At 54.2% G+C, this 12,212-nt stretch overlaps 1 protein-coding gene and 1 long non-coding RNA gene across 2 annotated transcripts in view; one reads left to right on the forward strand and one right to left on the reverse strand.

Moving 5' to 3' along the window:
* Positions 1–763: 763 nt before the first annotated feature.
* LOC142861979 (uncharacterized) lies at positions 764–2,240 on the forward strand. Its single transcript, XR_012913120.1, has 2 exons — positions 764–841; positions 1,355–2,240. It is a non-coding gene; the product is annotated as an uncharacterized LOC142861979 (long non-coding RNA).
* A 2-nt stretch (positions 2,241–2,242) lies between these two features.
* The window catches only part of MXRA7 (matrix remodeling associated 7), a 31,826-nt gene continuing 21,856 nt past the window's right edge, over positions 2,243–12,212 (reverse strand). Inside the window, exon 4 of the mRNA XM_075994788.1 lies at positions 2,243–5,814. Within this exon, the coding sequence (XP_075850903.1) occupies positions 5,700–5,814 (115 nt within the window). The 3' untranslated portion in view covers positions 2,243–5,699. The remainder of the gene's footprint in view (positions 5,815–12,212) is intronic.

Genomic DNA, 12,212 nt, shown 5'->3' on the forward strand with positions numbered 1-12,212 from the left:
CAGTTGCAGGACACACCGCACAGGGCTCCACACTGAGTGCACTCCAAAAAGTTAGCAAACCTTCACGTCACCTTGCCTTGAAAGTAGAAAGCAAGTCTGTTTGGTTCTGCATTCCATCACCTAGCAGAGAGTGCTCTGCATGGAGACAGACTCAATAAATGCCTGAAAGCATAAATGGGCCAATTCACACCACTCAATATTCAAATCAGAAGCCTGTGTGCTTTGCCCCCTTTCTCCTGTTTCTTTCATTGAACCTTTTCTCCCTGGAACAATTTTCTTAATTTTATTCCCCTTGCCAGCTGTCTCTCCTGAAATTTAACTCGCAATGTCACTACAGCTGGGTACAAGAGAACCAGACACCGCCTAACACAGTTCTCAGGTGAATATGATAAATCAATGAAGGCGCTAAATGTCTGACAGCATGTCAGTGTAGCCCCGTCTGCTTTTGGAGCGCTCCACAAAAAGCAATTAAAGTACTTACAGGAGTGAGAAAAAGATTTTCAAAAACCCTGATTGCAGACTGAGTTATCTAACACGGTTCAGTAACCCTGGCCTGAGAGTTTCAATGGTAGAGGACCCAGGCCACCATTTAAGGCTCAAAGATTCTAGGTTGGTGGGGGGCCCCCAGGGGTGGAGAGCTTCCAGGGGGCCAGTTCTGGGCGGGGAAACAAAAACAATAGAATCACACAGGCCAAGTGATGAGCCCAACCTGATTTCACACTTACTCAGAGGTGCTGTGGCAAACCCCACCCAGCTGGAGTGCCTGGGGCAGAACGTGAAAGGGCAAAGGCAGGTGAGGGAAGGTGTGACGCCTCCTGTTCTGCTTTGCACCTTCTCCAAGGTCAGCCCAACACCGAAGACAACAGGGTGAGAAAATGAAAAATGAGCGTGTGCATGATCTGCCGCACTTTCCCTTAAGTCTGGGAATGCGAAACACAAGGGTGTGTGTGTGTGTGTGTCTCGGATTCAGCCGCTGGACAGTGGTCTTAGACCTCGCCCCAGGCCACCCCGAGTCCGCTCTAGGACAGGCCTGGGGGCCGGCAGGGGAGGGAGGAAGGTGGGGACAGCCGTGTCCTGGAGGGCAGGGCTCTAATTCATCTTTGCATCCGGGGCCCAGTACGGGGTTCTGCGGAGCTCGCGAGATGCTCCTCCAGACCCTCCCTGTGAAAGCGGGGCCCCGGGGCTGTCCCGGGCCTCGTGCAGGACAGCGCGCCGCGCCACATCCGACGCGGCCGGGGACCGCTAAGGAGGCGAATCTCTCGGCTTGAGCCGAGGAGCGGCGGCTGGGGCCCGTCCACTCGGGCTCGGCTCGGGATCCGAGGCAGCCCCGAGAGCGCGCCCCTGGCGTAACCAGGTAACAGCCGGACCCGACGTTGGCGGCTTCTGCCCCAGATTGGCCACAAACACCCAGCAACCTTTGCGGCGAGACGGGCGGCGTGCGACTGGAGCGTGCGCGCCGGGATGGACCGCGCTCCTTATTGGACAACAGCCAATGTCAGTCACCGAGGCAATGAGGTCGTGGGCGGGACCGGACATCCGGGGCTTTCCACCCTCGGAGCGAGGCGGGTTCAGGCGGTGATGGAAGGACATGATACCCAATGGCAATCGAATTCTTTGCCTTCGCGACGGGCGCCATGGCAGTGATTGGTCCAATTCGGTGGAGGGTGGTTTTGCCTGTGCGTGGTAGCTCATGGTGGTACCACAGGTGTGCTTCGCCTGTCCTGCCGGTGAGGTCTTGGGGAATTTCTTTTGTTAATTTTTTGGTTTTCATTAAAGGTCTTGATTTTAGTAGGCTTTTCCTGGAATTACCCAGGTTCTCTGGACCCCTTAATTACGGCACCCTCGCCCCCTGCAGGATTGGGGTTGGGCGCTGACGCCAAATTACCTCCAGGGTCATGGGAAATGTGCGCTGCTTGGTGAGCTAAGGTTAAATGGATGGTAGTCCCTAGAAAACGGGACAAGACATGAACGGACAGCTTACAAGGAAAAAAAAAATTCAGGGGTCTCCCAAACATTTAAATGGGTGCTCACCCTTTTTCATAAGAGTGCAAATAAAAGCGTCACCTAGATGTCATTTCCGATCAGTCCCTCAGATTCGCAGAAATCCAAAAGTTTGACAGAGTGCCTTGAGGACTGCCCAAGAACTGGCTCTGTCAGACATTGCTGGGGGATTTACCTTTGGCCCACAATCCACTTCCAGGAATCTACACTGAAAATAAACTTCCACCCGTAAGAAACAACATGTGCACAAAGTTTTATTCATAGCAGTATTATTTGAATTTGCAAGGCTGGAAACATTGCAGATATTCATCAGATGGGGAATAGCTGAATAAAATGGGATATCTGGGCAGTACAGCCCAGGGGACTCTGTGACATTAAAATGAATGAGGAAGATGCCAGTATTTTTTCTATGGCATGATCTATCTCCAGAGACATTGTATACAGTGCTACCCTTAACAAAAAGAAACCCTTAAACAATAAAACCGAAACTGACACAAATGCTTACTCATACGGGGTAGAGGTGATGATGGTGGAGAATCTGATGGAAGCCTTAGAGGGCAAAATAGAATAAAAATGAAGTGACAGTAACAACAATAGTAAAAAAAAATAATAATAACTCTGTGGCAATGGGAATTTGCCAGGCTTGCTGTTGTTCTGCTGGGACCCAGCGCTAGACCCAGAAAGGCAGGCTTGGTGGAGTAGGCCCAGGTTATTTATAATTGCGGATTGGACTAAAGATTTCTGGTGAACTCTACTCTGTCCCTCTCACTCCAGGCTGTGAGGAGGGGAGAAAGGAAACAACTTTTATCTGCTTTAATTAAACCTCCCCATTCGCCATCTCTCCTGCAGTGAGGCCCTGAGCACCTAAACATTCTCTCAAGCCTTTGGCATTGGTTTCTGTAGGCCGCTGTGGCTCTGGGCCCCTGGGGGCAATGAAAAATGTGACATCCTGCCATGGCTACCGTGCAGATGTCTTCCCTCGGTGTCTGCGGCCTCCCACCATGCTGTTTCTTCTGCCCTAATTTATGCTTTTTAGTGGCCCTAATGGTACTGACTTTTCTTCTTCCTGACATGAGAGCAAATAGGGGTTTTCTTCTTGGTTTCAGCTTGCAGGGTAGAATGTTTATCTATACAGTTTTGTGTCAAGTTCTTGCCACTGACTCCAAGAACCTTTTAAGAATTGGTTCTGAATCTGCAGGTATGTTTTTTGGAAGGCACTTTGATTTTCCTGACCCATAGTAACACTGAGATCTGGGGGACGTTGCATGTCAGTTTGAAATAGGTTAAGTTTTTTTGTTTGTTTATTTTTGAGACAGGGTCTTGCTCTGTTGCCTGGGCTAGAGTGCAGTGGTGTGATCACAGCTCACTGCAACCCGAAACTCCTGGGCTCGAGTTATATCCTGCTGCAACCTCCCGAGTAGCTGGGGCTACAGGTGCATACCACCACGCCTGGATCATTTTTACATTTTTTGTAGAGACGGGTCTAGCTGTGTTGCCTAGGTTGGTCTTGAACTCCTGGCCTCAAGAGAACCTCCTACCTCGGCCTCCCCAAGTGCTAGGATTATAGGCGTGAGCCACCTCGCCCAGCTGGTTTAGTTTTAAGAGGACTCTTCCAGCCACAAATGGAGTGAGGCATTTACTTAGAGGGGAAGAGCATCATTCACTGAACCGAATCTCAGTATCACCGGTGAGCTGATGAGAGCAATCTCAGGTGAGGTGGCAGAAGTGGTATAAACAGAAGCCAGCACTTATTATGAAGAGAAAAGAGCCAGCCAGCAGTCACAGCGAGCCAGCAGTGTTTCCATGGAGCATTCAAGGCCCACAGCTCACGGGAGACTGAGTTCAAAGAGTGGCAGCTTGAGCGCTGACCATTCTGGGCCTGGAGCTGTTCTACCTTTGGACTTCTTAGGTGAGACAGCCTCCTCTTGTCTAAGCCAGTTAAAGCCGGAGTTTTCTGATCTTTGTGGTGGAACATCTTAGCTGATACAAGTATACAGAGTTCCTTCAGTTTACTTCCCCCACAGCCCTGAGGATTTTGAATCGAGTGCATGAGTCATTCCCGTTTCATATAGTTAGAAGGACCCCGGGAACCGGAAGGAGAAAGGGAGGTAAAGCCGGCAGCGGGAGTGTCGAGGCACAGCCATGGGGGAGTAAGGAATTCCAGGCGTTCACCCTACCTACCTGCCGACATGCATTTAGAGGCCAGGGTAATAAGATGAAGCAAGGGGTCGCTGTGACCTGAGCTAGGGAACAAACAATTCTTAAATCAAAACATTTTAAAATGCTTTTGACAAAACAGATGAAAATGATTTTTAAAAAGGAAAAAAAGCATTGACAATAAAAATAAAGATAATTGGAAAAAGAAAAAGCCCTGGCATTTGGATAAGACAACAGACGCAGAGGGAAATTGTCAGCAAAGAAGCCAAAGGAATTACATAACACATGGGAGGGGTTCCTGAAGGATTTCTAGCAAACAAGAGACAAGACAGGAAGTTAGCTGTACTCCCCGCACTTACCAATGTGAGCGGGAAATGCCGCTGCCTTTTAAATTCAGTGTAAATTTTATTTCAGTAAATAAAAAATGTCTCTAAGAACTTTCAAAGGTTCCGTCTTTAGCATGCCCGCCCTGACCCAGTTTGCTGGAGAACTGTGAATTTTCCTGCCAACGGGGTGAGCGGAAACGGGCCCTGTGTGCTTGAAGGACATCTATTCCCATCACCGTGTTCCTGTGCTCACAGAACAGATGGATCCCTCTGGTGTCCCAGGCACTGTCCCCGAAGATCATTTGGGAATTGTATTGACTGCTTTCTGGTGAGGGTCTCTTTCCCTGCACATGGGCCTTTCTTTTCTAAAAGCCTTTGGCCTCCTGAAAGGCAGGGGCCAGGTCACTTAGTTGATTTCTCCTATCTATAGTGTCTAGCAGAGTTACCAGGTACGTTGTAAGTACTCAAGCAAGTCTTGCTTAATTATATTTAAAGTAAGTCTCCTGCTTAAATGAGAGAAACCCTTGGAGGATCTTACCTCTGATACCATCATTTTGTGCCAGGATGGAAGGGGGGTCTTTGTTAGGCCCTTTTTTTTTTTGAGGCAGGGTCTCAGTCTGTTGTGCAGGCTGGAGTGCCATGGCATCATCACAGCTCACTACAACCTCGAACTCCTGGGCTCAAGCTATATCCTCCTGCCTCAGCCTCCCGAGTAGCTGGGGCTACAGGTGCACACTACCACACCCAGTTAATTTTTGTAGTTTTTGTAGAGTCAGGGTCTTGCTACGTTGCTCAGCCTGGTCTAGAACTGCCTGCTTCAAGTGATCCTCCCATCTCAGCCTCCCAAAGTGCTGGGATTATAGGTGCGAGCCGCCGCGCCCGGCCAAGTCAGACTCCTGGACTGCTGCCTGCCCTGGGTCCGCACAGAAGGTCAAGACTTTGGATCAGAGGCCTCTGAGCCTCGCCTACACAGCAGCTGCAGCCTCACCGGCGAGCAGAAGCCAAAGAGGTCAGGGACTTTCTCCTGCGAAGAAAACAATCTTGGTGCCTGTGAAATGATACATAAATTGCAAGGACTGAGCAAATCTGCAGAGAGCGTACGCCTACGTCTGTGATAAAATCAAGCCGACAAGAGTCTGGAAATAACAAGCACACAGGTCAAGGGTCAGGACAGAGTCGGGGCCCGGCAGCCGAGGGGTCTCGCGGGCGGCGGGCCTACATGTCGTAGAGCCGGAGCTGCTCCTGCATGTCGCCGTCCGACATCTCGCCAAACGTCTCCTTGTGGTCTTTCATGAGCTTGAAGATGGCAGCCAGCTGCTCCTTCTGAACTCTGTCGGGAAGAAAGGACAAAGAGGAAAAAGGTGCTCCTGACCACGGAGGAGAGAGACCCTGCGCGAGGCTGGCGGAGTTAGGACTCTGCTAGGACTCTCTCTCTCTCCTGTTACGGCTTCTGCTTTTCGGAATAAGGAAATGAAAATAAAACGCATTTATGAGGCAGGAGCTGTTTGGTCTAACTCAAGGGGAGGGTTGTAAAAACCAGGAGTCTAGGTTTCAGGCTTACTATGGAGGGCTGGTGGGACCCCCAAGTATCACCTAGGTTCTCTGTGCCTCAGTTTCCCCTGGGGCCTCATTTCGGTGTTGATTGCACATCCCACAGTGAAGCAGTGAGGAAGAGGAAAGTTCCGTTAAATGGCTTGAGAGCCCATGAAGAACTAGGTTAGAAACAGCCTTGGTTTAGAGGGATGAGGCAAAGGCGGAGGAAGAAAAAACGTTATTGGTGGGGAGACGGGCGCATGCAGATGTGGGTGCGTGCAGATGTGAGCAACAGGGCGCCTGGCAGAGGGGCAAGGAGGGCAGGCTGCAATCCAGCCGTGGGGTTGCGCTGCCCAGAGGAAGGAGTGCCTTTTTCTAATTTGCACAAAGACACCCTATGGCAGGGGGCGGCCCTGCCCCTTCCCAGGAAATGGGTGTGGATGGAGATTGGCCTTGACTTGCGCTGCACATCTGTGTCGTGGCTGGGCGCAACATCCTGTTATCTTTATGAGGCTCGGCCACACCATCTGGCCAGCCCGGGACAACTCCCACCGCACAAACAGGAAAGGGTAGGGCCAAACGGCAGCGAAACCCGGGAACTGTATGGTTTTGTTTGTTCCACTCTGGTGCCCTGTGCCGCTCGGCGTGGCCGGGCACTGCATTCCGGCCCCATCTCGCTACTCCAGGGTCTTGCTTCTGTGGTCCCCGCCCTCCACACCACACCACTGGCGTGGCACCTGCAGAGACTGTAAACCACCCTGCAGGGTGGGACCCCTTTGGGCAGCTGGCTCTGCTGCAGGCACATTCCGGGACTTTAGCATAGCTTCCGGGCCACCAGCAGCCCCAACACGGCCCGGAGGGGTGGTCTCAACGTCTGGACTTACACATTTCCCGCCATATTCTTCCTGCTACAACCTACCCTCCTCAGCCCCGGGTGGTCCATCTAGGAAACAGTTCTGTCTAGAGCAGCATCTAGAAGCTGAAATACCAAAGTCCCAATTCCCAGCCTCCTCTGTCCCCCCAGACAAGTTATGTCTACAGCCAGTTTCCCTGCCTGGAGAAGGAGCCCGTGATTCCTACTTTGTGCCCTGCGGTAGGAGGCGAGGGCGATCGTGAACAGGACAGGGCGGGTGTTGAGCTCCGTGGAAGGAATCGCAATCCAGATGTGTGCGTGGGCATCTCCCTGAGCGAGCACGAATCATCGCATGCGGGTTTGATGTGTATTTTTAACAGGGTGGATACAGGACTTCCTACTCTGCTGGACAGGGGGAGGCATCGAAAGGAAAGAGGGCTCACATTTTAACGGGTTCAAAAGAGATTGTTCTTAAACCGAAGAAACACACAGTAATCAAGATCATCTACTCAAAGTTTATTGGACTGAACAAAGGCTGGTTACAGAGCTCTAAGCGTCAGGAGTACAGGAGGCTTGGTGCCCACAGGCCACGATCGGGAAGGTCCCAGACAGGCCTAGGTGGCTGCACTTGGAGGGAGCCACCACCCTTTGTAACAACAGGGTCCCAGCCCCGGACAGGGCATCACTATTGCCGTCTGGGGACACGAGAGTACGTCTCGTCTTTGTCACGTGGCTCTGTGTCGAAGGCATCGACTGTGTGGCTGCTGCTTTGCTGCCTGTTCTGCCCCGAAGCCTGAAGCTAGGGTGTCAGGCCACTGGGAACGCACGCCCAGGGGTTGACGCTGGACACTTCCCGGCCTTCCATTTTAAACGGAAAAAAAAAAAAATTCTATAAACTTACTGCTTTAAAAAAAAAAAAGTTTTAAGCAACAAATCTAAGCAAATTAATTTGATATAGTATAAACATAGTCAAATATAAAATTCCAAGAAACTAATCTGGGACTGATCTGATTATCTGGTGTCATTCTAAGTAATCTATGAAACCTTCTAGGAAAAGGCGTAGTGAAAAAAAATCTATTTTAAGCTAACGTCATTGTTATTGCTTCTGCCAAAGCAAAGGTGGAGGTTTGGCCGAGCTGGTAAGAACATCAGTGAAAAGGCCTCTTAGCAACAAGAGGGCCGGATCCAAGGGCAACGACCCAGGCGACACCTGGCACTGGTTCCTCACTGCTCAGCAATCCACGCCGGACGTGTCTCACCCGGACAGCTGTGCCAACCGGGGAGAAAGAGGGACTCGGGGCCCCGAGGGGAAAGGGGCGTGTCCACCGTCCGTGACGGAGCTGGTGGGCACAGGTGAGCTCATCTGTCAGACCTCAAAGTCTTTTGCGGTTTGGCTTCCGTGAGGGCAACCGGAGGGCTGGAATGAGACTGTACTCTGGTTTTGAAATGTAGAAGCCGCGGCAGTTGGTGAGATCTAAGGGTTGAAGGGCGTGTGAGAGCAAGTCTAAGTGGTAAGAAAAATCAGAGTCCAGGGGCTGAGCTCAAGCCCTTAAAACCCTCCAGGGTCACGAATGGGCCCACATAAGCGGGGATGAGTGACTCTAGACGGGGGAGTCAAGGGCCTTCGGGGACCCTGCTGGCCCGGGGCCACGTCCTGACCGCGGTCTATCGCTCAGCAGGTCTACGTAGGCAGGATGCGCCCGCGAGCCTGCCCGGGCTGCTCTCTGGGGGTCTCCGTTTTATCTCAAGCTTTTAAGAGGCCAAAAGGAAAAGGCTTTTGGGAGGAGGCTAAGGACAACTTCGTTATTCTTCAGTTCTGTAAAGAGAAATAGGGAGAAAAAGATACTTTACTGGTTGCACCTTACACGTACGGAGGAAAGAGAGGAAAGGGGAGACCGGGACGAGGAAGGAGATGTTTGGAATTGCAGAAGCCGCACCGTGCCCCGGCTTCTCAAACACCTGGCACTTTGCGTCTCTTCACTTGCAGCAAGATAGTCTGTGTCGTGAAACCGCCCGGTCCTCGGGGAGCCTGGCAGCTGGCGGTGGGCACTGAGCCTCTGCGAGGTATTTTAGGGGCGTGGGCAGCCGAGTTTTGGGGCCTTTCTGATCCTTGGCTGTGTGGCTGCGGTGGTGATGGTGGCGATGTTCCCACCGCCCCAGGTAATTTCACAATCCCGCTGGCTGGGTTTTGTCCCCTCTGGGGACGCTGGCTCCCCGTGAGGCTGCTTCCCCAGTCGGGCCCAGGGCTCTCGCCCCCGGGGCACCGAGAGCGCAGCCCGCCTGATTTTGTCCCTGCGGTGCCCTCTGGTGGCCGTCGGGGCCAACGGCGCCTCCAGCCAGAGCCAGGGATTCACGCTGGCTGGTTTCAGGGATGCATCCGGTTTAAGAACCAGAGCTCTGTCCCCCAGCTGTGCTGCCTCTGCCGCCTCCTCCCCTGCCCCTGCCGCCATGCAAGACGCCCTCCTCCAGAGTCGCGTGCTTTTCCAGAAGGGTCAGGACAGCCCTGCAGACCTTCACAGGGAGGGGTGTGGGGCTGGGCCGTGACCTGTCGGAGCCGGTCTAGGCTACAACCTGGCTTCCGTGTCCCCTCTGGGGCCAGGAGGTGGGAGAACTGATGGAGCAGAGCTGACAGCTGTGCTGTTCCTTCTTCCTGCCAAGCTGTGAACCAGCCGAGCCCTTGCCAGCGGCACTAGCCTCTTGCTCAGGGAGCTGTCACCAGCCTGCAAGCCCTTAAGCTGGAGGCGGCACCCCCCAGAGAAGCCGCGGGGGCGGGAGCCCCGGGACTCCCCCAGAGGCAGTGCCCATGGCGGTGAAGAGTGTGGACCTCGAGCCGAGGGGAGACCCAGGGAAGCGGCTGAGACAGGCGGGGTCTTAAGCCGCAGCCGCCTCCGGATTTACAGACCTGGCCACTTTCTGCCCGGCCCAGCCCCGCAGAAGGAATCTGACTGCGAGCAGTCCCGAGGACAGGGACGCCCCACCCAGCACGTGCAGGTCTAACGTGGGGCCTCCTGCCTCCAGTCCCACCTCCTCGCTGTCACGCCTGTGACCGAGGCTTCTGGGGAAGGCTGGAGTGGGCAACCACTGGAGATGCAGGCTCTCGACACAGAGCCGCAGGTGAGCTGGTACACGTAAAGTGAGGGGACAGGCGGCGTTTAGCTGGGCACTAGCTGGCAGTTTGACGGGGGACCCTGAGTGCCAGGAAAGGGATCAGAAAGCAGCAGGGAGTTTGGCAGGGAGGAACCCGATGGGCAGAGAAGAGAGCGCCCTGCCTGCTGGCCTGCGGTTTTAGTGGATTGACAGGAACATGCATGTCATTGTTCATACTGCTCGCTCTGGGGCGGCTCCCTGGCCTCGGCCGGGACCGGAGTGTGTCGCAGCCGTCAGCTCTCCCAGCCCCCATGGGGACTGTCGTGCTGAAGATGAAAAGACAAAGCCAAACTTACCAGCCTCTGCAACCCCAAGCATCACCACGTGAGGAACAGATGTGAGCGGTGCCGCGAGGGGGGGACTGCATGCGGGGAAGGGCGGGAGGGGGCACGCGGGTGCCACGGGCATGCTGGAGAGCCACGGGAGCATGCGGGCCAGGGCGGTGATGGGAATGAATGTGAACGCCGGCCCCGCCTCGTGAAGTCCACCAGCCCCTCCTTCTCAACTCAGGGCACAGAGTGACAGCTGCAGCGTGCAGAATGAGTCAGGGGCTCCCCTCACCCCAAGAGCAGCACCTCGGGCACAGTCTCCATCCCACAGAATAGCCGAGTGTGAGCTGGTGGTCCAGAAACCCCCGGGGACCCAGGGGGAAAGGCCCTTTGGGCAATGGACAGTCTGCTCTCTGAAAGTGACAGAGAAAGGGTTTTCCCTCCCCATTCCCAAGGGCCCAGCTCTGAACGCAGGGTGGCAGTGGCAGTCTGGTGCCAATAGTCCCTCCAGACCCATGACTTCCATCAACCTGGGAGGGTAGAGACAGGCCGAGGTCCCCAGGGGCCTTTGAGGGCTGGCAGGTGCGTCAGGCGCTCCCTAGCCTGGGGCTGCAAACTCTGTCTGTAAAGGGCCAGACACTGGTTCAGGATTTGGGGGCTGCGTGGTCCCTGTTGCAGTGACTCACCTCTGCCACTGTAGCACAGACCACCGGAAAATGTATGGGACAGGTAGTCACACTGGACTGACACAGACAGGCAGTGGGCCAGATGTGGCCCCTGCTGAAGCCTGCCCTGACCCTAAAATCCTGCCTGTCCCACAGCTCGGGAGCACAGGCTGACTCAGGGTGTGTGCTGTGCACTGTCCAATCAACTGCCTCACCTGCGGGGACCTAACGAGGCTACAAGGTGACAATGTCCACATTCTTTTTTTTTTTTTTTTTTTTTGAGACAGAGTCTCACTCTGTTGCCCAGGCTGGAGTGAGTGCCGCGGTGTCAGCCTAGCTCACAGCAACCTCAGACTCCTGGGCTCAAGCCATCCTCCTGCCTCAGCCTCCCTTGTAGATGGGACTACAGGCATGCGCCACCATGCCCGGCTAATTTTTTCTATATATATGTATTAGTTGGCCAATTAATTTCTTTCTATTTATAGTAGAGACGGGGTCTCGCTCTTGCTCAGGCTGGTTTTGAACTCCTGACCTTGAGCAATCCACCCGCCTCAGCCTCCCAGATAGCTAGGATTACAGGCGTGAGCCACCGAGCCCGGCTACGTCCACATTCTTGTGGGCCCTGAGGCCCCAGGGACGGCAGTGCCCTCAGCCGCACAAGGGGCGCTGGCCCCCAGCCGGCTGGCCCATTGGGCCCACCAGGGACTTAACTGAGCCTCCAAGAACCTCCGCCCCGGAAAGGGGCCCTCTCTGCCAGCGATTCCTCGTGCTCGAGAAGGAGAAGGGCGGGGTGGGAACGTATTAATCAGTTATGAAGGCGAAGGAGGAGGGAGGTCCGGACCACGCCAGTGGCTTTGGGGACACGTTAGCAGACAGTGTGAGGGAAGCACCACTAGTCTAAGAAGTCAGTGTCCTTACCAAGAGAATTTGCAAGAATATGTGTGGCTCAGGACCTAAGGAGCTTGCTAGAGGGAAGTGAGGTCAGAGGTCAGCTCAATCCTGAAATATAAAGGCAGCAAAGCCGGTCATGCCAAGAGGCACCATCCTCAGTGCCCGAGGAGTTGGGGGGCTCCTACTGGGGTCTTCCTGGTGGCTTACACGACCCCCAACCCCTGCCCGGGGGAAAGAGCCTTCCTGCCGAGGTTTGGAGATGGGGGGCTCTCGTGGGCAGAGTGGCCCTGACGTCGAGGGCTGACGGGTGGCCCGAGGGCAGCCTCAGAGTGGCATTTGAGTTCTGCATTCCGAAGTAGCAAACGCTAGG

Source organism: Microcebus murinus, chromosome 18 (assembly GCF_040939455.1).
Source record: "Microcebus murinus isolate Inina chromosome 18, M.murinus_Inina_mat1.0, whole genome shotgun sequence".
Classification (NCBI taxonomy): Eukaryota; Metazoa; Chordata; class Mammalia; order Primates; family Cheirogaleidae; genus Microcebus; species Microcebus murinus.